Genomic DNA, 23,170 nt, shown 5'->3' on the forward strand with positions numbered 1-23,170 from the left:
CTTACCTCCCGGGGTCGTTGCCCCCCTTCAGTGGACCCCCGGGGCCACCTCCGATGGTCCCGGTGGTCCCGGTACGTTACCGGTGATGCCCGAAACACTTCCGGTGTCCGAAACCATCCGTCCTATATATCAATATTTACCTCCGGACCATTCCGGAGCTCCTCGTGACGTCCGGGATCTCATCCGGGACTCCGAACAACTTTCGGTAACCTCGTATAACAATTCACGGTCGAAGGAAAAGATACTCGACATTAGAAAAGCTTTAGCATACGAACAATACGATCTAGTGCTATGCTTAGGATTGGGTCTTGTCCATCACATCATTCTCCCAATGATGTGATCCCGTTATCAATGACATCTAATGCCCATGATCAGGAAACCATGATCATCTATTGACTAACGAGCTAGCCAACTAGAGGCTTGCTAGGGACACATTGTGATCTATTTATTCACACATGTATTACTGTTTCCTGTTAATACAATTATAACATGAACAATAGACGATTATCATGAACAAGGAAATATGATAATAACCATTTTATTATTGCCTCTAGGGCATATTTCCAACAATAACAGCCTTCGGTTAAACCCGGCCTGGATTAATCCCCTCCCAAATCCCGCCCAAAACCCGTGGAAACCGCAGGGAAATGACCCACGCGTCCCACACTGTGGAAGCAAACCCTGTCTCTCTCTCCCCCAAACGCTTTCACTCACCCCGACTCCCTTTCTCGATTCGGCGACGTCGACGGCGACGCCGACGCCGACGCCGACGCCGACGACGCCGGAGAAGAATGGACATCAGCACGCTACTGGTGGAGACGGCGGCGGCATCCTTCCCCATCCCCTTCCCCTCCTCCCTTCCCCTTCCCCTCCTCCTCCCTTCCCCTTCCCCTCCTCCTCCCTTCCCCTTCCTCCTCCCCCTCCCCTTCCTTGTCCCACCGATGCCACCGCATCCAATCGCAGCGACACGAGCTGGGCGGTGATCCGAAGCAGCCGCGACGCGAGCTGGGTGGTGATCCGAAGCAGCCACGGCGCGAGCGGTGGCAGCAGTCGGCGTGACTCTCCCCGAACTGTAGACCAGTACGCTGTTAGTCCTCTTCTTGATTGAAAGTTGTAACCGAACAGAATTAAGACAAGGGATTGTGTGGATCTGTGGGAGAAGGGGTTGGTCGGGGATGGGTGACACGAGGGGATTTATCAAATCCCTGCACGTGTTGGTTACCCGTGGGGAAGGAAATCCCAACAACCGAACAAAGCCTAAGGCTGACCATAGTAAAGGTATCATAGGTAATATTATACCCTCAGGACTAACAAACTTGCTCATGTGACAAATTAACGCGGCCTAAGCTAATTTCTGCACTCTGGTTTTGGTTTCCTGGTGCTCGTGTACACGAAGCATTTCCTTCAAGGTGTACAAAGGTACATGTTGGTCCGTGGCAAAAGCACCCCGCCGTCCACCCTGAACCTCCCCCGCCCGCTCACGGCCGTCCAATCCAAATCCAACGTCCCCGATCTTCCGATCAGACCTAAAACCCGTCCCATCTATAAAACCCCACCACGCCCGAACTCCTCCCCCGCATTCCCCCTCCACTCCCACGCGCACCGGCACCACCCCTTTTCCTGCGGAGCAGCGCGAGGGTTTCGGGGAGAGAGAAAGCTAGCCATGGCGGAGCAGCCGCACGCCGAGGACGCGGGCCACAAGCCGGAGACCCTGATGGAGAAGATCGCCGACAAGCTCCACGTCGGCGGCGGCGGCGACCACCACTCCTCCTCCTCGGACTCCGACCACGACGAGCGCCCGCGCCCCTCGGCGCCGCCTGCCCCCGCCCCCGCCCCCGCCGCCTCCGAGGTCACCACCGCCTCCTTCGCCAGCTCCGCCTCCGCGGCCGCGGCCGACGCCAAGAACAGGATGTTTCGCCTCTTCGGCCGCGAGCAACCCATCCACAAGGTCCTCGGCGGAGGCAAACGTATGGCTCCATTACCGATCTAACTGATGCTCAGTTTTTACTTTTTAGTGCTTCTGCTTGAATCGCGTAGATCGGATCGGAATGTGTGGATCTGGACGGATTTCGGCCTTTGGTTTCGTACTAGATCTGGTATAAAGCACTGATTGGGTAGTGCAGGTGAGGTTTAAGCCTTCTTTTTTGGGCGTCTGGGTTTGTTTAGATCCACAGGGATGGCGCGTCACCGGAACCAACGACACTAGAGCGACCTGATTTATGCTGGTGGTTTCGAGTTTGGTCAATGCAAGCTGTCTCCGTACAAGTTTTGCTGTGGTTGTGCGATCTGATCTTTAAGATTACCCCCTTGTATTTATTGTGCTAAAATGGATACTGGTTTTTGTTAGTAACTAGTAAGATTATGCTTTGTCATAGTCCATATGGCCTGGCTGCTAAAATAGGATATTAATATTCCATATGCGTGGGCTGCTAAAATAGGATATTACTATTAATAGTACCGTTCAGTATTACCTTTGTTTGAATATATGTTTGTCAGTTTGTGGCAGAATCATCCTCAGGCCCTCAGTGAGCTCAGCGAATTCTATGCGCACCATTAGTGGTTACACATTGCAATATAACTAATACTCATGGACTGAAGAAATAGAACTACAATGTGGTTTCTGTGTATTGTACATTGTGTCTTTTGTTTTTTGCTTTGAACTTGAGCTGTTAACCGTAGGCTGAAAACAAGCAAATCTAGGGGGCATCCTTACTCTGTTGTGAATGCTTCACTGGTAGCAGAGATTAAACAACTAGTTGCCTCTTCTTGCCTTGCATTGTCACTCGTAAATTTGTGCAGACCGTCCTGCAACATTTTTGAACTGTTATATTCCATTTCTACTCCTTCAACACTGCCAAATTTTATCTCCGTCTTGTATTTTATTGTGACTAAGGTGTCATTTGTGAGCACATGTTATGTAATTTCATGATCTGCCAATCTTGCTGTTTATTCATTTTGTTTCTCTATTGTGCAGCTGCTGACGTGTTTATGTGGAGGAACAAGCACATCTCTGCTGGAGTACTAGGTGGTGCAACTGCAATCTGGATCCTTTTTGAATTGCTTGGCTACCATCTTCTGGCTTTCCTTGGCCATGCTCTCATATTCTCTCTGGGTGTTCTCTTTCTCTGGTCTAATGCCTCGTCATTCATCAACAAGTAAGCTATCTTCATCTCAGTATCACAGATTACATGTGCATACCCTTGCACGTTCAAGAGCTAGTACTTAAAAATGGGCTCTGAATTCTGCCACCCATTTCAGGTCTCCCCCAAGGATTCCCGAGGTGATCATTCCTGAAGATTTGGTTGTCAACATTGCGCTCTCTACACGTCATGAGATCAACAGAGCCTTCGCAAACCTTCGTCAGATTGCTCTTGGGCGTGACATAAAGAAGTTCCTTATTGTATGTCTGTTCTGCCATGTTTACCAAGCGTTGTTCTTACATCAATCTGGATTTGTCTCGTTTACCTTACTTTTACAAAATTGTAGGTGATTGCTGGTCTATGGCTGCTTTCCATTCTTGGGAGTTGCTGCAACTTCTTGACACTGTTCTACATTGGTAAGGGATCTCAACTGAGTAACACCATTTTTAGCACCTCTTCTCTTCTTCCCAATATGATTTGGCTAACAGTGATCTTTTTCTTCTACGTCAAACAGTTTTTGTGGTTCTTCACACAGTTCCAGTAATCTACGAGAAGTATGAGGATCAGATTGATACCTATGGTGAGAAGGGGTGGATTGAGGTTAAGAAACAGTATGCTGTGTTTGATGCCAAGGTTCTGAGCAAAGTGCCGAGGGGCCCCTTGAAAGACAAGAAGAACTAGAAACGAGTGAATACCGTATGCCATCGGTTTGGAATGATGGCGACTGGTTCGTGACTGCCCTTGTGGTATGAACACCAAGTTTCTCACCAGTTGTCTCGTGTTATGTAAGGCTGTTTTCAGACTTGTTTGCGACTTTGATGAGAGTAGCCTGGGTAGCTTACCCTCCAACAGTAATGCAGAGGCAGCACTTGTTTAGCTGTACCACTGTTTGATTTTTGATCTGTTAAATGTCGCATGGGTACGGTTTCTAGACGCTGATTTTGCTACTTGCATTGCTGCAATTTGGAGTATTGATGATGTTTATCAACTCGTTTGGCTTTAGATGTCAATGTGATCGTTTCTATTGTACTACTAGCATTGTTGCAAAACAACCTTTTGTGCTATTAAAACATGTTGATCTCAGCAGTGCTATATATTCAGAGTGTATCGTTGGCACACAATAGTATCAGAGTAAAAGGATTAAGTCTGTAAATCTCCGAGAGATTGGTTATTTACAGTACAAGAAGAAATCCTAGAAATCATTTCAAACAAAAAGATAGCTGAAGAGTTTCACTAGATTTACGGGAAGCATACTGGAAGACTGGATACCGAAAACAGGTGCCTGAAAACTGGCACGCTGATACTGTTTTGCGGCCAACCATAACCTACCACCAAGTAGTATGAACTACCTATACAAAAGACATGGGAGATTGAGAGATGCGCAAAAAGGAGCAAAACTAAAAGAAAGAACAAAATCAAAAGGATCTGCTCTGCTCTGCAGATTCATTATTAGTGTACAAGTACAACAACCAAACACAGGCAAACTACAGTTTACGTGGCGATAGACTGTCCTTTCATGTGTTTTGACAAAGTAACCGGCCTATTTTCTCGTAGTTGTTTGCCATCTATTCTACTTTCCAAATTATGTTCATACACTTAGTGTTCAGAGGAAGTATGTCAACTGCTCCTTCTTCCTCGAGCCGCCTTCACCATACAAATCATTCCATTGCTTCAACTCACCCATTATGGAACCTTCAGCAGCAAAACTCGCCGCCACCTGCAATTCCAAGTTTTGCGAGATATTAGCACGTTCTAATGTGTCGACTTATCAGCTTTCAGCTCCCCTGGGTTCTACTACATCATTGCATTCATTTGTGTATACTATTTGTATTGTACTAGAAAACAGGTTCACCTGGTTCTTTGCTTCTTTCAAATCTGCCATGTTTAATGGCCTCAGAATGATCTCCTTGTCTTTTTCTTTCATCTTCGAAGGATCTAGTGGAGTGCCTCCTTTTTCCAGTTTCTTCTTCTCCTGGAGATATTTGAGCGTCGTTATCTTTTACATGGGATTTTGATAGATTTTTATGGACAAAATCCCTAGTGTGGTAGTGATTAGGTTACCAGTTCCTTCTTCCTTTCCTTCTGGATCAGTTCCCTCACAGGGCGATATGCCGCCGTTGTGCACAAGTTCTGCACATAGCAAACCAAGTCAACCGAGAAGTGTATAGGTTGAGAAAGATTCAGAGTCTCATGATACTGACCTTGAGATCACTGCCACTGTATCCTTCAGTTATGGTTCCTAGTTCCTTATAGTCTAGTCCTTCATCAACTTTCTCCTTTGACAGAAGCCTCCTCATAATCATTTCCCGATTTTGCACCGATGGCAGGCCGACCATGATTCTATATGAAACCAAAGGAGCATCCGCTTCAGGCATAGAATAATGAAATGGTAAACAAAAATAAAATAAAATTAGGGTTTGGTTTTAAGGAAGGGATGCCGACCTGCGCTCAAACCTTCTGATGATAGCCTCGTCAAGATCGAAAGGACGGTTGGTCGCAGCAAGAACAAGAATTTTTTGATCTGGTCTTGACAGGAGACCATCCCAGTGTGTCATAAACTCATTCTTAATCTTCCTCATCGCCTCATGCTCTCCGGCTCTGTTTCGCTGCCCAAGCATGCTATCAACCTCATCGACGAAAATGATAGTGGGCGATACTTTAGCTGCTAAAGTGAACAATGCTCTAACATTCTTTTCGTCTTCACCAAACCACTTTGATGTGATAGTAGACATCGATACATTGATGAAACTTGCTTGAGCTTCATTTGCAATCGCCTTGGCAAGCATCGTCTTGCCAGTTCCAGGAGGACCAAAGAGTAATATACCCCTACAAGGCTTTAGAAGACCCCCCTTGAAGAGATCAGGCCGCCGGAGAGGTAGCATGACAAGCTCTTGAAGGGATTCTTTGATATCTTCCAATGCACCGATATCATCAAATGAAACTCCAATTTCATTTGCAGGTATCACTTCTGGTCTGATGCGCTTTTCAAACTCATTATCTGGAGGCACTTCCTAAACGCAATAAAAAAGGAATTACAGACGGGTAAATTAGTTTCCTAGAACTTGCACAAAGTAACATTAAAGTGGCCAATAGTTATCTTACTGGTAGTTTTGCAGGTGGAGGTGGATTCTCTGGTTTCTTCGGTTCTGGTTTGCTCTCCGGAGAAGGAGCTGGAGCAGCGGCAGCAGGAGCTGCTGGTGGCAGCAAAGTTGCAGGTTTTGTTTCCAATTTTGCAGCAGTCGGAGCAATTCCCTTTTCAGCAATCTATGTAGTTGAGCCATGCCATTGTTTATAATTGTTAATTCTAAAATATTCTAAACTTTCTAATAGAATTGGATTCCTGTGCTAGAAATCTGTCCGCCTTGTTGGAAAAACAATAAACAGGTACTCCCTCTGTTCCAAACTTTATAGGGAAAACTATGCACATCTACAGTACCAAATAAATATTCTATTTATTTGATATTATTAATGTTGATTTTCCCCCCATATAAACTTGGTCAAACTTTACGAAGCTTGACTTTTGAATAATCTACATGCACTATATTTTGGAACCAAGGGAGTACAAAGAAATTAGATAGCGCAATCTCTTAGGAATAAGAGCAATTCTTTTTCAGTCACCTGCAAGTGCAACAACAATAAAAAGAGACAAACCTTTGGAGCGTCAGTATGTTTTTCCAACTTCATGGTGTCCTTATCGCACACCTTGTTCTCTTGAAAAATTTCCAATGCATGGGACAAGCTGCACAATGAAAGAGTCATAAACCAAGGCAGAATGACGAAGCCAATAGACAATTATACGGAAATGCAACTACCTTTTAGCAGATAGAATTAATTTCCCATTCCGGTACTCTGGGTCTTTGTTATTCATCAAGTGGTAAGAAACTGCAGACACCACAATCTCCTCAATATACTTACTAAGGCCCATTGTATCAGACAGGCATATTGAGCCTAAATCAAGACACTCGAGATCATTCTCTGCAAGGACTTCCGTGATATGGTTCCGATTATCTTGAAACTGAATAATCTTCATATCTTCTTCTAACTGGGAGTTCCAGCTTACAAGGCAATTCTCATTTTCGGGCGGCTTGATGTCTATGTTATATGGGAATAAAGCAGATAGCCTATCATCCAGCTCGTCATCATCAAAGTCCATATCCACAATTCTTGAGCCGAGAAGTAGCACTGGTCCTTCAAGCTTGGCCAGTAGTTTTTCAAACAAGAGAAACATTTTGGGGGATTTGTGAAGGAACTTATCGACATCTCGTATGTAGAGGACAATAGGGCTCTTCTTAGATACTTTATGCAGAACCTTGTACAATGCTTGTACCAACATTTTCTCATCAAAAGTCCAGCTACTAGCACGTCTGAGAGGAGCTGCAGTGTTTGTTGCAAAAAGAAAAAAAATGCATGGTGTGAAGCAGCAGCGCAACAAGAAATAGTGAAGTTAATCTACAGCAGGAGAAGCAGTGGAAGTGTGGAACAAACTTGGCAACAAAATGATACAGCTCATATATTCTTCTCTGTTCATTTCAATTCCAACTTTTTTTTTTCATACGCTTCCCAAACTGGGAGCCGGGTTCCGTTATATGCATAACAGAACAGAAGAATTCCAACTTTGTGCATGAGACAAGTGTAATCTGAAGGGAACTAGACATGCAAGCATGTGTATCCATACCTTCCAAGTAAAAACGTTAAGCGTGTAGGATAACCTGAACACTGAGGTGCATCGATAAAAAGAACCTAAACAAACTACTCCTATATTTGTATTAACTCAGTACTAAATTTGCGCCACTTATTTTGGGACGGAGGGAGTACTTCTCATCGATTTGTGCATCACTTCCATTGTGGCAATAGTTGCATTTAGAGTATTTCACTACCTTGCAAATCGGAAGTTAATAACAGATCATCATTTGACATGCTAAGCAAGTAAACAGAATTACGAGGAAACGCTCAAATACACACAAGGTATACATACATGAAAACTAATAATTCCCTCAGGGTCACGAAATTTATTTTTTTGCCATTGCAAATCTTTCAAAAGGACATGCTATGACCTGAATTACTTGGAGTGCCTTGCGATGCCAGGCTACTCATATCGGATGAAGTAGATGCATTTCTTCTGAGCCTGGGCATGCTGCTTGTACTTTCAGAGCTCCTGGGAATTTTATTAGGAAATAAGTGAATGTCTTTTGTTTCTGTAATGGGTCCACTGTAGTGAAAAAATTTCACACCTTAATTTCATGTCGGTCATACTGTTTTGTCTACGCATACCTCCTGCAACATAAAATGGAAGTACATCAATGAATGTAGCGACACAAATTCTGAAAGTAGATACACACAATGGAATCATGTTCTACAGTACATGCATGCAAGTGAATTCAGTTATTTCCCAAAAACAAGTATTGATATTCCTTTACAGCATTCAGTCCAAATGAAGGTAAAGTCAAGTATAGTAATTCAATGCTTTATTCGCAGGAACTACACTGGATCCGAAACTTAATTTATATTAAGATAAAACATGGAGTTAATTTGTCTTTCAAGTAAAACCAGGAACTTAATTTCGTTCGAATAAAACCCAGGGACTTAATTTGGCCTATCAGTTCCCCAGATCATGTAATTCTCTAGAGCTCTGCTGTTTGAGCACTTCTTTCACTCATCAATGAATTCAAATGCACATCACATACATATTGTGTCAATGTATGAGAAAAGAGAAAGGTGTAACAGCACCCGGGTGCCTAGGCACCCTCTATGAACAGTAAAATCCGAAAAATAGAAAAAAAGTTAAAATAATCTGAAACTTTGGAACATATAAGATGGTCAAACTTTGTAGGTTCTTACAAGTTTTCATGCCAAAATATCATGTAGAGAAAGGTGTACAAACAAGTTTCAGATTTCAGTGCTAAAAGTGCTCAAAATTTGAAGTACTAAATATTTTTCCTGTGTAGAGCTCCTCAAATGTTTTTTTTGCATGAAAAGTTGCAAGCACCTAGAAAGTTTGATCATCTTTGATCTTGCAAAGTTTCAGATTTTTTCAATTTTTTTCGATTTGTTTTGGTGTTACTGTTCATAGAGGGTGTCTAGCACCCGGGTGCTGAAAATCCACTCTCATGAGAAAAGGCATACACCTTCTTTTTCTTTTGTGAATAAGAAGAATGAACTCATGAATTGAGGCTTCTAGTATGTGTAAAATCACTAAATCAGTGTAATATTGATATGAAGATACATGTTCCATCCAGTTTGCATAAATAGAATGGTACATGGATGTTCTCATCAACTGCTAACCACGGAGGCACTGACCTGGGCTCAACAGATTTATATAAAGACTGAAGTAGGTTACTACCACTACAGAATAATGAATAGCTGAAGGCTATAAACTAAATGCTCGAGCTTCACCTCTGGATTGCTCCTTCTGTGGAGTCATCGTAAAAGACTGGAGTAATCCAGACATCTTTTCAAGAGTCGTCTCGGAGATGGATCTTTTAACAGACTGATAAGAAGAAAAATACTCTCCAGTTAGCAGTTTGATAAAATTTACCAATATTGCCCGTCGACAAACTAAAAGGAAGCAGTGAATGATGCAGAACAAATTATGCCCACGTATCGAAAAAAATAAGCTCATGGGCACACGAAACATTCAAAAATGGAAAGATTGGAAACAATATGCAAATATTGCAAATTTGAAGATCAAAAGCAGAACCTGTGGTATGCTAAGGTCTTACCTGCTCGCTGCCACCGGTGCCGTATTTGCCATGAAGCTGCAAGGAACACCACTGCATTACAACGTATCCAGAGATGCGTAAGGACTCATATGCTCCAGCGGAACTCACCTTTATGAGAAAATCTGTAGGATCGAGCAGGAGGATTTTGGCTTCGAAATAGTGCGCGAGCGCCTTGGCGAGCATCTGCTGGTAGAGCTCTTCAATAGAGGAACTTGGGCTTAAATTACTTGGTCCGAAGCAGCGGGAGAATGGCTAAGCAAAGTCCTTGAGCTGCTGCGATGAAGGTGGTTTACCTGCAGGGCCTGACAGCAGAATCGCACGGCTGGCCGGAGCAAGGTTCCTGGTGTATTTGGAGATCTCTGCTTGCTTCAGGTGAACGTACGCGGCGCTCGTCAGCACAACGCGTGTTTGCTCACTGCAAAGGGGAAAAAAGGACTCGCATAGATGAGGACTGTAGGAGATGAATAGCAGAATCTGTACACGCCAAAACAGAGCTTAGGGGGCGCAGTCTATCAGTGAACTGAACTAGGCGTCATGCGTGGCGTGGGCATGGCTGGCTGACGAGTGAATATTAGACCTGTATCCTCCAGGTTTTGAACCTCTGTTTTTTGCCTGCTTGTGTTCTGACGCCATTTAGTGATTCTGTTACCACCTTTCATGGATATTCAGAAAGGAAAAAATAATAATATTCCACTTCTTTAAGAAACGCGATATAGACCCAGAAAAAAGCTCCATGACGAAAATCACAAACAAACTTTGGATTTTATTTATGCAAAATATGCCGGTCATATGCAAATCTAATTCATCCACATCACACACACACACACACAAAAAAAACCGGTAAAAGATGAGGCCAAAACGTTTTGGGACGATGCAAGGTGACAGGACAGCTTCTACAGTTCCATGAACGGAACAGCCTGAGAGAGTCTTACTGACATCGTCGGTACGCATGCACCTAGAGTCAGAGAAAGAGATATGGCCTTTTTGTTGCGACGACAGAAGGAGAAGGAGAAGGTTACCTGAGGTAGTACGGGAACTCGTCGAAGGTGACCTTGCTGTCCCTGCCGTCGACGATGAGGCGGCGGAGCTCATGCTCCACCCGCTCCAGCGTCACGCCGGCCCGCGCCGGGCCTCCGGACCCACCGCCCGCCCACGGCGTGGACGCCAGCCCCAGCCCCACGCCGACGCCTATCCCGATCCCCACCGCCGACATCACCATGTGCTTCCCCTCCATGCCGGCCGGCCGCCTGAGCCTGCTCTCTCCCTCCGACGGCTATGCGAGCGGACGTCGCTGCGTCGACGACCAGACAAGAGAGCTAGCTAGCTCCTCCTCCTCCGCGGACCGCGCGCGGTGTGTTCCCGAGTGTGGCTAAAAGAGGGCGGAGAGAGATCAACGGGGGACGGACGATGACGACGACGACGACAGCATCTTCTTCTGGCTAATAATGGATGGATGGTTTTGGCGAGATGGATGGGAGGGGGGTGGCGCAAGTGTCGGGCGGGCGGGGTGCCTCTGCTGGTTGCGGGGCGTCTGCGTCTGCGTGTGCAGGTTTCTGGTATGTTCGTGGCTGCGTAGCCGCGGGAGGGGCAATGGGGGCTGGGCACGCGGCCGCGTACGTGTGCAGTGTGCTGGAGTATAAATGTATATCAAAGGAGGAAGCGATGAGGATGGGCATGGGCATGGGCATGGGCATGGGCATGGACACTATTGTTGGAGAGGTGGCGGTGACATGCAGCATGCTACTAATTGGACACAGGTACTATGGTTTTCTTTGAAATTACGCGCGGGTCTGAACATAAACTCAAACTTCAACATAATATCTTGGTTCAAGAAACTTTTCATCTATTGATGGGGTTATAGCTTTAGAATAGGGTCATAGGTCTCATCTATAAGTCTTAACCAAAGGCACCTCATTTATTAGCTTAAGGATCGCAAGATACTTACTGACTGGATTAAGACAAGCTCTGATCTATTCGGTAAAGAACCACTCGAAAGATTACCTAATACTCGACGACTGAATTCCACTCGGTAAAGACCAGAAACCAGTCGACATAGAAGACCAGAAGCCACTTCAGCGAGGCTAATGGTGAGACGTTAGACTACTGTAGTTAATTTCATTTATGGCATGCATTCAATCCCACTTATTGCACCCTTGAAGGCTGGACATTTATGAGGGGCAACGCACTCTATATAAGCCACCCCTCCCCTGTGGCACAAGGGTTTGCATTCTGTAACATTCGTATTCCACTCGGCACTAAAGCTCGAGAGCATTGAGACGTAGGGCTCTTACCTCCACCTTAGAGGGGCATGAACTCATACAACCTTGCCGTAGCTAGGACTCTGCCCTCTACTTTCGTACCCTACACATCTACTGGCAGGCTTATATCCACGACATTTGGCGTCCATCGTGGGGCAGGCGTCCAGGCGACTTCCGGCAAGTTTGCGTTTTTTCCTCTTCACCATGTCTTCCGGCAGTGATTTGTGCCTGGGTCACGAGATCATCTTCGACACATTCGTCTTCGTCGCCGACGATTCGGCATGGCTTCGGGAGGCGCCTCTCGACGTCGAGGCGCTTCCAGTCCGTGGAGCAACGTTCTTCCGTGCTAGTTTGTGCGGAGTTCTTCTTCGCCAACCGTCGACTCTGTCATCGACTGTGCTCCCCATTGCACGTCGCGACAAGCGATCCGGTCGCTCACGGCTCCAGCGCTGGGTGTGTCATGCACTCGCGTGTCAAGCGTCTTCGCCGCAGGTGGCAGCCATTGAACCTGCTACACCTCTGTGTGCTGCGTCTCACTCGGTGTCAGATCCGTGTGGCTCTTCTTCCGAGTGTGAGAACCGCAGCCCTGCGGCGGAGGTTTACATGGCCGGCTCACACGAGAGCCCGCCAAGGACCAATCGGGACAAGCGGGAAACCAAAGAGACTTCGGGTGCGTGTCACCATCCGCGCCCTCCAGAATCCGGTCGGCGTTCTCATCACGACAACATCGAGGTATTCCGCATGCCTATCCTCAACCTGGCTGCGGCCGCAAGGATTGCAGACTCCATCCAGCCGTCAAATCATCAACGGGCAGAGGAGTGCAGCAGATCTGTGCCCTGTTGCAGGCGGCACAACAACAGAATTCCGATGTATCTCAGTCGCACAACAGACTGCACAACAATTTCGTCCGAGCAGACATAGTTCGGTCGGTTTACATCCCAAGTTCTCCCCAGCGTCGCAGAGGAGGAGATCAACGAGAAGACCGATACAGAGACCAGGGGTGGGATCCTCTTCCCCCCGGTTCAATCGTGAATATCGCCATCGCTCATGCTCTCCTACGCGGAGTGGATTGTACACGCCCCAGCGCAATGACGAAAGGCGATCGGTGGGCGACGACCGCGACCAAAGGCGTGATGTAAGGGACTATCTCACTCAGAAGAGAGTTGATAGAGGCCGAGCCCATCGTGACGGATACGATGGTGATCGTCCGAGTTGAAGTGGCTTTGTCGTCTCCGGACCCGAGTGTTTCAGCCGAGCAATCCGCTCCGCTGATATTCCCCCCAACTTCAGATTGGCAGCCGGAATAAGCTACTTCACCGAAGAATCCAAGCCAGAGACGTGGCTAGATGATTACCGAGTGCCAGGGTTCGCATTATGTAACATTCATATTTCACTCGACACTAAAGCTCAAGAGCACTGAGACGTAGGGCTATTACCTCCACCGCAGAGGGGCCTGAACTCATACAACCTTACCGTACCTAGGACTCTGCCATGTACTTTCGTACCCTACACATCTACTGTCAGGCTTATATCCACGACATCTACTCCCTCTGTTTTTATATATAAGACTTTTTAAATATTGCACTACGAACTACATACGGATGTATATAGACATATTTTAGAATAAAGATTCATTCATTTTACTCCGTATACAGTCCATAATGAAATCTTTAAAGAAGTCTTATATTTACAACGAAGGGAGTATTCATCATTTCATGACGGTAAAAAGGGAAACGTTTCGCGTCTACACGCCAGCGGAACGTTTCCTTCGGTCGCTACCGTCGCATCCTTCAGATCCCTCACTCGCGTCCAGTTTTTTACCCTTTCTTCTCTGCTTCTTCTTCCTCTCATCTCTGTCAGATCCATTTTTCGTCCTCGTCAGATCCATGGTGGACGGAAAAGTTACATCCGGCTACATGCGAGCTTCAACCGGCAGACGGGAGGAGCTGCAAACAGGATCGCGACGACGGGCGGATGATCCCATGGCCGACAGGTGAGGTTGCTGCACGAGGATCTGCAAGGATGATGTCACGAATGCTACAACCACGCATCACAAAAGCTGCAAGCATCCAGAAAAAGCTACAACCGTTGATAAAAAAAGTTACAATCACGTCCGTGAGAGTTGCAACCAAACTTCGTCGGAGTTATAGCCGGAGTTGCAACCATGATGAAAAAAATGCTGCAACCATTATACAAATTTGCTACATCAGTCATTCCTTTTTTTTGCAACCATATTGTTTTTTTGCTACAACCGTTGGCATGGCGAGCTGCAACCATGATGGAAAAATGCTACGACCATTATATATTTTGCTGCAACTGTTCACTAAAAAGTTGCATACACGTTCGTCAGAGTTGCAATCCGAGTTCACCGGATTGTTTTGGTACAACCCTTATTTTATTTTGCTACCACGCATCATCAACTTTGTTTTTTTGTTACGACCATGTTGATATTTTTTGCTATAACTATATTTTTGTTGCAACCGTGGACGAAAATTGCTGCATCGTGAACGAAATTTGTTGCATTGAGATTTTTTGCAGCATGGAGATCTAACGATGTGGCTCGCGTACAGCTCGCAGATCAGGCGGTCCGCGCGCTGCCGGCCAAACGATTCGGCCGGCGCGCCGGCGCAGAGCCCTGCCCCAGTAAAAAAGACAAAAATAATAAAAATTGCATCCATATAAGTAGGTCACACTTAGTGATAACTACAAGCACGAGAAACATAACGGCGTCATCATCACCTCTTCCTTATTGGAGCCGGATAAATTTTTTAGTAGTAGACAGTTGGAAAGTTGTCATGATAAGGTTTCATAGAACAATGCATCATTCACCAATGTAAAGAAGTATAGATCGGAAGGATCGAACATATAGACACACGAACAAAGAGGATCCAAATAGATCCACCGAACACATGCATCGACCGAACTTCGCAAGATCCATCGAAGACACAACTCCACACGTGCTCCGACGATGCTAGAAGCATCGCTAGCATGATGGCTAGGCGGGAAGAACCTTATTGCATCTTCAAGAAGCCATCATCGCCGCACTGTCTCGTCTTTCTGAGTATGACACAAACTCTAAAAAACCATAAAATCAGCTAGAAACGAAGCAAGATCCTTCCCGTGACAAGAGCCATGGTCCACCGCGCCTCCATGGCCCTAGGGCCACCGGAGACGAGGCAGGTTGGCATGGCATCGACGGAAGTCAGATAAACCCTATGCTTTTTTTTGGAGAGGAGGCAACGACTCCATGAGGTTGGATTTACTCTATCCAACTAATTTTTTGGGTTAAATTGTGATAACAAAGTTATTATGTAAAAGTTATTATATAAAAATAATAACCTAGCTCATTGGAAACTCTTTTGAGTAAAATTTTAGTAATACTTTTTGAACTTTTGTTGGCATATAACTTATATATTATTAGTTAACTTCTGTAACGCTCTGGACATATCCGTCGGTGGTCGTTACTCCTGGCGGAAACTAGACTGGCCCCACATAAGCCACACATATCAATACTAGTCTTTTATGCGTACTTTGTCCTCACTCATGCGCATCCGGGATCAACTTCCTGATCGGCCACCCATCCTATAAATACTCCAAGCCAAGGACGCTTAACCTGAGAGTTCTGTTTGAATGGGCTCAAAAAAAAAAGAATTCCTTATTGATACGAGTAGTCTATCATCACTAATAAGCCAGGCTATGACAAATTCATAATAAAATGCGAAAGAACCTTAGAAGGAGGGAGCTCAAATTAAAGGTCTAGGGTTCTTCTAGGTCTAACTCGATTGATTTGTTTAAATGTCATAACTAATATAGAAATTTTAGTTTTGTTATGAACTGAAACTCAATTGGACTTTTTAAAACAATTTGGCTGTGAATAATCACAATCAGTTGAGACTTTGTGTCTTTACCAACTCAAGTACCACATGCAATTCGAGTGACATGCTCATATACCACTACTACTATGTTTATACTCAACTTTTGCCTTAACTCGGTCAATTATGCGGGGAAAAATGAACGTGTTAGCGCTGACTCTTTCAACCAACTAAGCATATTTCAGATGGTTATGTTTCTTATGATAAAACCAGCTCACTAGAGTTTAAATTCTACACTTAGCATCCGTGGTCGCATTTCCTTGGTTTATTTCAAGCCTTCTAGCAATGTGTGCTCGGTAGAATAAACATTTTCATTGAATACGAAGACGTTTGTGTCAACTTCGTTAATTTCGAGATGTTATGTCGGTTCAGCATTTTAAAGGTACTTATATGAATAGATATGCATGCGTTTGTAGGAACGAGTATATCTATAAACGATTGTCCGTGATTATATTTTGTTTAGAAAAATTTAACTTCATCGATTATCCGGTGCATGCATCTTTGGTAAGAAAAAGAAAAACACGCAACCTCGGTTTTGAGAGAACGGGAATGAAAAGGTTGCCGTTCATTTTGGCGCTCCAACTTGCAGTACGTACGTATGATGCGTGTCAACCCGTGCCATGATCGACTGGCCTTGAAAGAAATCACGAATTAACTGGTTCTGACTTGCTGCAGCTCGTACGCCGTCGCCGCTTCCTGGACGTCCCGTCCCATCCCATCCCATGCACCGATGGATCTGTTTTGCTTTGCTTTCGTCACTGATGAGTGCAGCTCGCGCAAGCTACGAAGCAACAGTGCCTGCCAATTGGTGCTCGTGGTGTGCCGCGCACGTACCCGCGGTACGGCCCCTGCTGCGCCGCCGGTTATGTGCCACCACCAGAGGTGAACACGCGCACGACCGAGCTCGTGCTCCGGCTGACGAGCGCCGTTCATGTGAGCTGCGGATCGAGCCATCGGCTGCGTTTATCTAACTCTAGAGCTGCGTATCGTTTAGTATATTCATCTGACAAAATCAGCGAACAGCGACTTTGTTTTGTTTTCGAGGGACAGCAGTGACAGTGACTCGGTGCGACGTGGCCGCACGGCAATGGCTAGAGTGCCTACGCGGCGCGCATGCAGGGCCCGTCGGTCTGCGAGATGGACCTGCTGCTAAATACCTCACGTGCAGTGGGGCCCATATGCTCCTGCACAACGAAAATGCAGGTACTAGAGCAAATATACAATAGTAGGCTATAAACCATGATATATGTGAAGGAAAGAGATATGGAAAAACAAGAAGAATGAGCTTTCATGTAAAAACTTAGCTATACGCGTGTTTCCAAACATATGCAATAAATATGAAGAAAAAGATAAAAAAATAAAAAAGTATTAACCTTATAGCCAACCTTACACCTAACCTTGTTACATTAGTAGGAAAACCTTATAGATAGACATTTACTAGTAGCGCTAATTTTTACCACACGCTACTAGTACTTACTAGTAGCGCTGGTTTTAAACAAGCGCTATTGCTAAGTTGATAGTAGTAGCGCGGTGTATAAAAAATCGCTACTGCTAAGTGGTATTCACTGTGCCCCCGGGACAAGCCATATTAGTAGCGCGGGTTATAAAACAAGCGATACTGCTAAGTCGATAGTAGTAACGTGGTTTTTTACCACTCGCTACTACTACTTACTAGTAGCGCGGGGTATAAAAAGCGCTACTGCTAAGTGATCTTCATTGCACGGGGTATAAAATCCCCATGTACTCTTCCAAATCCCTCATCTCTGATGTCACTTTCCTCCCTCTCTCTAAGTAGCAGGCTCTCTCACGGGGCTCCTGCCCATTCGCGACGCCTCCTCCATGGTGCCGAAAGAGGACGCCGCCTCGCGTCGTCGGCGTCCAGGGGCTCGCCGGTCTTCCCTCGCGTCTCCATGCCATCACGCTGGAGCACCTCGCCACCGGTGACCAGCCCGATGCTCCCTCCATCTCCTTCCTCTCTACCTCGTTTCTTCTTATCTATCTCTCCCTCCGGTTTGACTCACCCTCCCATGTCCATCCTCGTGCAGGTCGTCGCCATGGATGACCCGGAGTTCTTTACCTTGGTCAAGAAGAATAGCCTCACACCGCCGCCCTACTCTGCCCTGGATCCGGGCCCTATCCAACAGCCCCCGTCAGATCTGGTCTATCGCTGCCAGGCCACGCCGCCGGCGACCACTGCCGTTGCGGGATCAAATCATTGCAGCCACGGACGGCACACACGGGATCGATATTTTTTTTGTTTTTGAAATTAATAGTAGTAGCGCTGGAATAGAGTTGGCGCTGCTGCTATTTAGCAGTAGCGCGGGCTGGAAAAGCGCTACTACTAACTGTACTTAGCAGTAGCGCTGGCTGGAAAAGCGGTACTCCTATAAACTTAGGTGTAGCGCATTAGCAATAGCGCTGCCACCAGTGCTACTGGTAGGGGTAAAACCAATGCTACTAGTAGGCTTTCTCCTACTAGTGTTATATGAGTGAATATATGTGAAGTGGTGGAGACAGGGGACCAGCATGGGCACTGCCCCCTAATATCACTCGTTTAAGCCTAATAATAGTAGTGTACATTGATCTTTTTGCTATTAAAACAATGTATTTTAATGGACTAACCCACACCAAGGAGTTTAGCAACGTTTGGCCCTTCACATTCGATTTTCCCGACTCCATCACCGTGTATGTATTAACTACAGATGATATGGTAATATTTTGTAGCCATCAGTTGGCTGTATTCCTTACCATGTTGTGAGAGGAGTAGCATATGACACCTAAGTAAAAAAATGATGTCCCGAAAGAGGCTTTCGTTCTGTTTTATAGATAAAGCAACAACTAAACAAAGTACACGGCTGGATGATTCAAAATGGCGAGGTATCCCTCTTACAAAGCCGATCCTGAGATACCCACCACACGTAGAACGCACATGACTATGCTACCGACAACATGCACCGGGCGAGCCAAACACCCCTATGCTACGACCTAGCACACCTAGGCTCCACGACAACACCCTCAAGAGGGCAAACGACGCAGAGCGCCGTCGTTGGCGAGTCCATCGGACAAAGGTCTTCACCCGGAGCCTTGTCACGAAGAGAAGAACCACAATGACATCTTCAAGAAGAACGCGACACCCATGGGTATCGTCATCGTTGACGCCAAGGCACGGAGCTTTCGCTCGACAACTCACCCGAGCCATTACGAGGCCACCAAGAGGAGCACGACGAGTAAAATCCCCCATATCCGGATGAGGACGCCACCTCTCCAGGGAGAGAGCACGTCCGAGCTACCCGTTGCACCACCTCCCATTGCCCCCACAACCTGAGAAGGGAGCCACCATCATCTCAAAGCTGTCCCTCCAAGAGCAAGCACGTGAACCACCATCCGGGGCCGCTGACCCAGCATCCCTGTCGCGATATATCATCGGTTGCACACCTCATGATGCACACAACCACGATAGGAAGAGCGCCCCTCGTCCATCAACTACTAGCCCAACATCAGTCCCCGAGTCTAGGTAGAGGCCTGCATCATAGGAGGCACCAACACCTACGTCCCTCGACAATACCCAATGGACTCGGGGGAACACGACTCTGAGACTTTCGACGGTCGCCAATGAGCCAGCCCCAAGCCCATGGCTAGGCGAGCTCACACGTCGCCATGTTCGCGGTCACTGGCGTCGATCCATGTACCGACACAGCGGTATCACAACCACCACCATCGAGCACCGTACCCACGAAAGGAGCCCGAGCATTCCCGAGAGCACATCCCGGGTCAATCCCAACCTCTCCTACTCGAAGCAAAAGCTTCGATCCGCCTCAGGCCCCAATCTAACCTGCTCGAGCACAAACTCTAGACCTAACCATCCCCGAAACGCGTGTGGCCAGCACCACTGACGCACGCCTGGCCCCGCACATCGTTGGAAAAAATCCAGAATAAGGAAGTTGACATTGCCGCCCGAAGAAGCTCGATCCCTGTCGAGGGGATGAACCTGACAATAGTACCAAGGGTACGAATGAAGGGCAGAGCCTAGCTACGGCGCCGTTGTAACACTGATATGTATGAGTTCAGGCCCCACTCGGGAGTGGTAAAGACCCTATGTCTCGAGCTCGGAGGCTTAGTGTTGCTTATGGGGGTGTGTGAGTACACAAAATGCTTAACCTGTGTCTGAGAGCTCAAGGCAAGCTTATATAGAGTGCGCCTGGACCCGCGACCTCCACTTCAAGGGCATTTAATTATAATAACTATAGAAGTTACCTAAAATTGCAGTTCCAACTATACATTACTGGTAATGTATGGCTTCATGGCACATTATGTGAGAGATTAAGTCCATGGTCATTGCAATCCTTTCGTTGTCCGCGCCTTCTCTTAGTCCGAGTGTTGGCAAACATACGACTAACCAAAGATGGCCGAGTGACTGTGTATGTCCGAGTGAGACTTAGAGTGCATTGGTACCCTAGGACTTTAGTGACTTTGTGGGGCCCTAGGTGGGCCCTGGATAACATGTCCATGGCCTTACCCCTAGTGGGCAACCCCATCAGTAGCCTCCGAATCGGTTGAGGTTTGACTCATCGAGTGAAAGACACTTTGCAGTATCCTCGGTGTCACAGATACACCGGGAAAGCAGCTCGGGGCCATTCCACTCAGGTTTACAGTAAGCCACTACGGATTCAGGAGTTCAAATAGACATTTATCAAAGTTAGGATCATTGGGCTTCATCTTCTGAAAGGCAATAGATTTTTGGCAAATGATATCAAGATTTTTCAAGGAGTAGTCGAAATATCTTTTCTCCAAATCTTTCCACAAAGTATAAGCACATTCCAGGTTCTTCATTTGATTAAGCACATTTCTTGGCAATGCTCTAATGATGAGATTGACAGTTTTAAGATTGCCAAGCATATTAACTTCTTCGTCATGAGAAGGATGTAAGGGATCAATGGGAGGCACATATGGATATTCAACATACTTGCGCAAATGGAAATCATCAAATATATCAAGCATTTTACCTTTCCATTGTCTATAATACTCCCCATTAAGAACATGCACTCTACAACTAAGATTCCCTAAACTAGACACATCCATCTTCCTCCAATAGTGATTAAACCAAGTCTATGGAGACCAAAGCTCCGATACCATATGTGGGATCACTAGAAGGGATGTCTAGGGGGGGTGGTTAATAGCTACTTGCATAGATTAAAACCTGGTCTTTTCCCAATTTTAATTGTTGGCAGATTTTAACAATTCTAACAAGTCTAGTGCACCCTACTCATGGTAGTCAACATATATGTGAGCAGAAAGTAAAGACATTGCACATGTAAGTAAGGAGTAGAGTTTAGGAGGATCAAACGCAAAGATGGGCACAGTGACTTTTGGCGTGGTTCTCATAGGTGGTGCTATAGTACGTCCACGTTAGTGGATACTTCAACCCGCGGAGGGTAATGGCTGCGAGAGTCCACGGAGGGCTCCAACCACAAGGGTCCGTGAAGAAGCGGCCTTGTCTATTCCACCATGTCTTACGCCCATAGAGGACTAGCCTCACTCGAGGTAGATCTTCACAAAGTATGCGGTCTCCTTGCGTGTACAAACTTCTTGGTTCAACTCCACAACATGAAGTAGGAGGCTCCCAAGGGACACCTGACCAGTCTAGGAGGCACCACCCTCCAAAAGGTAACAGATGCGGTAGAACGATGAACTCCTTAGTCTCCTCAATAGTCAATCACTCTCTCACAGATTTGGCATGGGTAGAAGAGATTGATTGGATGGAAAACAACTTGGGGAGGATAGATATCAAGTTTCTAGTGGATGGATTGGAATCTTTTGATCTCAACACATGAGTATGTGGCTCTCTCCGTCAAAAAAATGGATATGGCAAGTGTGTGTGTGTGTGTGTGTGTGTGTGTGTTTTGAGTGCTTCCCCTATGAATGAGAGGTGGTGGAGGGGTATATAAAGGCATCTCCAAAAATCCAACCTTTACAACATTATTGCCCAACTTGAGGACACCGACATGAATCTCGGTGGTAACGAGTTGCACTAAATGTGGCAACTTTCGAATTCTCGGTGAGAGCAATATAGGAATCTCGGTGGTATCGATATGGTTACCTAGGACAGTTTCCAAATATCGGTGAGACCGATTTCAAAATTCGCACATTTTGATTCTTGAAATCGACATACCAGAAAGTTGGTCACTCATTTTTGATGGCACCGAAGTGAAAGTTGGTGGTACCGAGATTCTAGGGTTTGGCATAGGATCTCTCTCTAGAAAAATTGGTAGGGCCGAGTGTAAATGTTGGTGACACCAATTTTGATGTTTAGGCTTTGGATAGAGAACTTTGTGGGAGAATGACTGAATAATTTTGGTGGCTATCTCTAAGTACTTGAGCAACCAATTCATCATAGATACCTCACCCCCTTTTATAGTATTGGCTTTACTATGGACTCAAAAGTGATTTCTCACAAATATAAAATGTAGAGTCCTCTTGCTTGAAGCTTGGCCAATCATATTCCTTTTTCTTCCTCGGGGATTCTCCACACAATCCTTAGCCAATGCATCTCTATGGACTATACCTAGAATATACTAGGTAAAAGTGTTAGTCCAAGAGACAATGTATGTTGTCATGACTTATCAAAACCACCAAGGGAGCATATGTGCTTTCAATCTCCCCCTTTTTGGTAATCGATGATAATATACAATCAAAGCTTCAAATAAAGATAAGTAGTAGAATATGACAACTTTGAGAGATACATGACTAAGACAAGCCCCCCCCAAATGTGTGCAATCCCTTTTAAGAGATGTTTGCTTTGGACTGCATGAGCACACACATAGTAGAAGGGACAAGACAAGTCATGTGAATATGCATCAAATATTATGTGAATGAAAGGTTTCCATGTTCAAGATTCACCCTTGTAAACAATATGTGCAAGAGAGAAGAGATCATCTTGAACAAGGATACAATGCATATACTTACCTTGAGGTTCTTGAGAATCTTAGTAGTAGTAGTACACTTGGGAAACAAATGTTGAATAACACAAGACTATTCTATTGTAAAGATGCAAAAGCTTCAAAAGTACCAAGATATTGAAGACATATTGACAATAGGATATAATATTTAGAACTTTCTCGCCTAATAATGAACATGTAAGATTTCCTCTCCCCGTGAATCATAGCATGTAGATATTAGGAGTA

At 45.7% G+C, this 23,170-nt stretch overlaps 2 protein-coding genes across 2 annotated transcripts; one reads left to right on the plus strand and one right to left on the minus strand.

The window, feature by feature from the left end:
• The first annotated feature begins 1,578 nt into the window (after positions 1-1,578).
• On the plus strand, positions 1,579-4,142 carry LOC123443230 (reticulon-like protein B1). The gene is made up of 5 exons (XM_045119548.1): positions 1,579-1,967; positions 2,975-3,155; positions 3,259-3,400; positions 3,487-3,556; positions 3,655-4,142. The coding sequence occupies exons 1-5, from the start codon at positions 1,664-1,666 to the stop codon at positions 3,819-3,821; spliced, it is 864 nt and encodes a 287-aa protein (XP_044975483.1). The 5' UTR covers positions 1,579-1,663; the 3' UTR covers positions 3,822-4,142.
• Positions 4,034-11,468, minus strand: LOC123443229. The gene is made up of 15 exons (XM_045119547.1): positions 10,879-11,468; positions 10,153-10,274; positions 9,968-10,056; positions 9,860-9,895; positions 9,534-9,627; positions 8,372-8,414; positions 8,195-8,295; positions 6,953-7,514; positions 6,792-6,879; positions 6,243-6,404; positions 5,583-6,151; positions 5,342-5,480; positions 5,202-5,270; positions 4,993-5,112; positions 4,034-4,857 (listed from the first exon to the last, which is right to left on the minus strand). Exons 1-15 carry the CDS (start codon positions 11,091-11,093, stop codon positions 4,744-4,746), a joined length of 2,523 nt encoding a protein of 840 aa, XP_044975482.1. The 5' UTR covers positions 11,094-11,468; the 3' UTR covers positions 4,034-4,743.
• Positions 11,469-23,170: the final 11,702 nt, after the last annotated feature.

The sequence above is a fragment of the Hordeum vulgare genome, chromosome 3H, assembly GCF_904849725.1.
Source record: "Hordeum vulgare subsp. vulgare chromosome 3H, MorexV3_pseudomolecules_assembly, whole genome shotgun sequence".
Taxonomy (NCBI): domain Eukaryota; kingdom Viridiplantae; phylum Streptophyta; class Magnoliopsida; order Poales; family Poaceae; genus Hordeum; species Hordeum vulgare.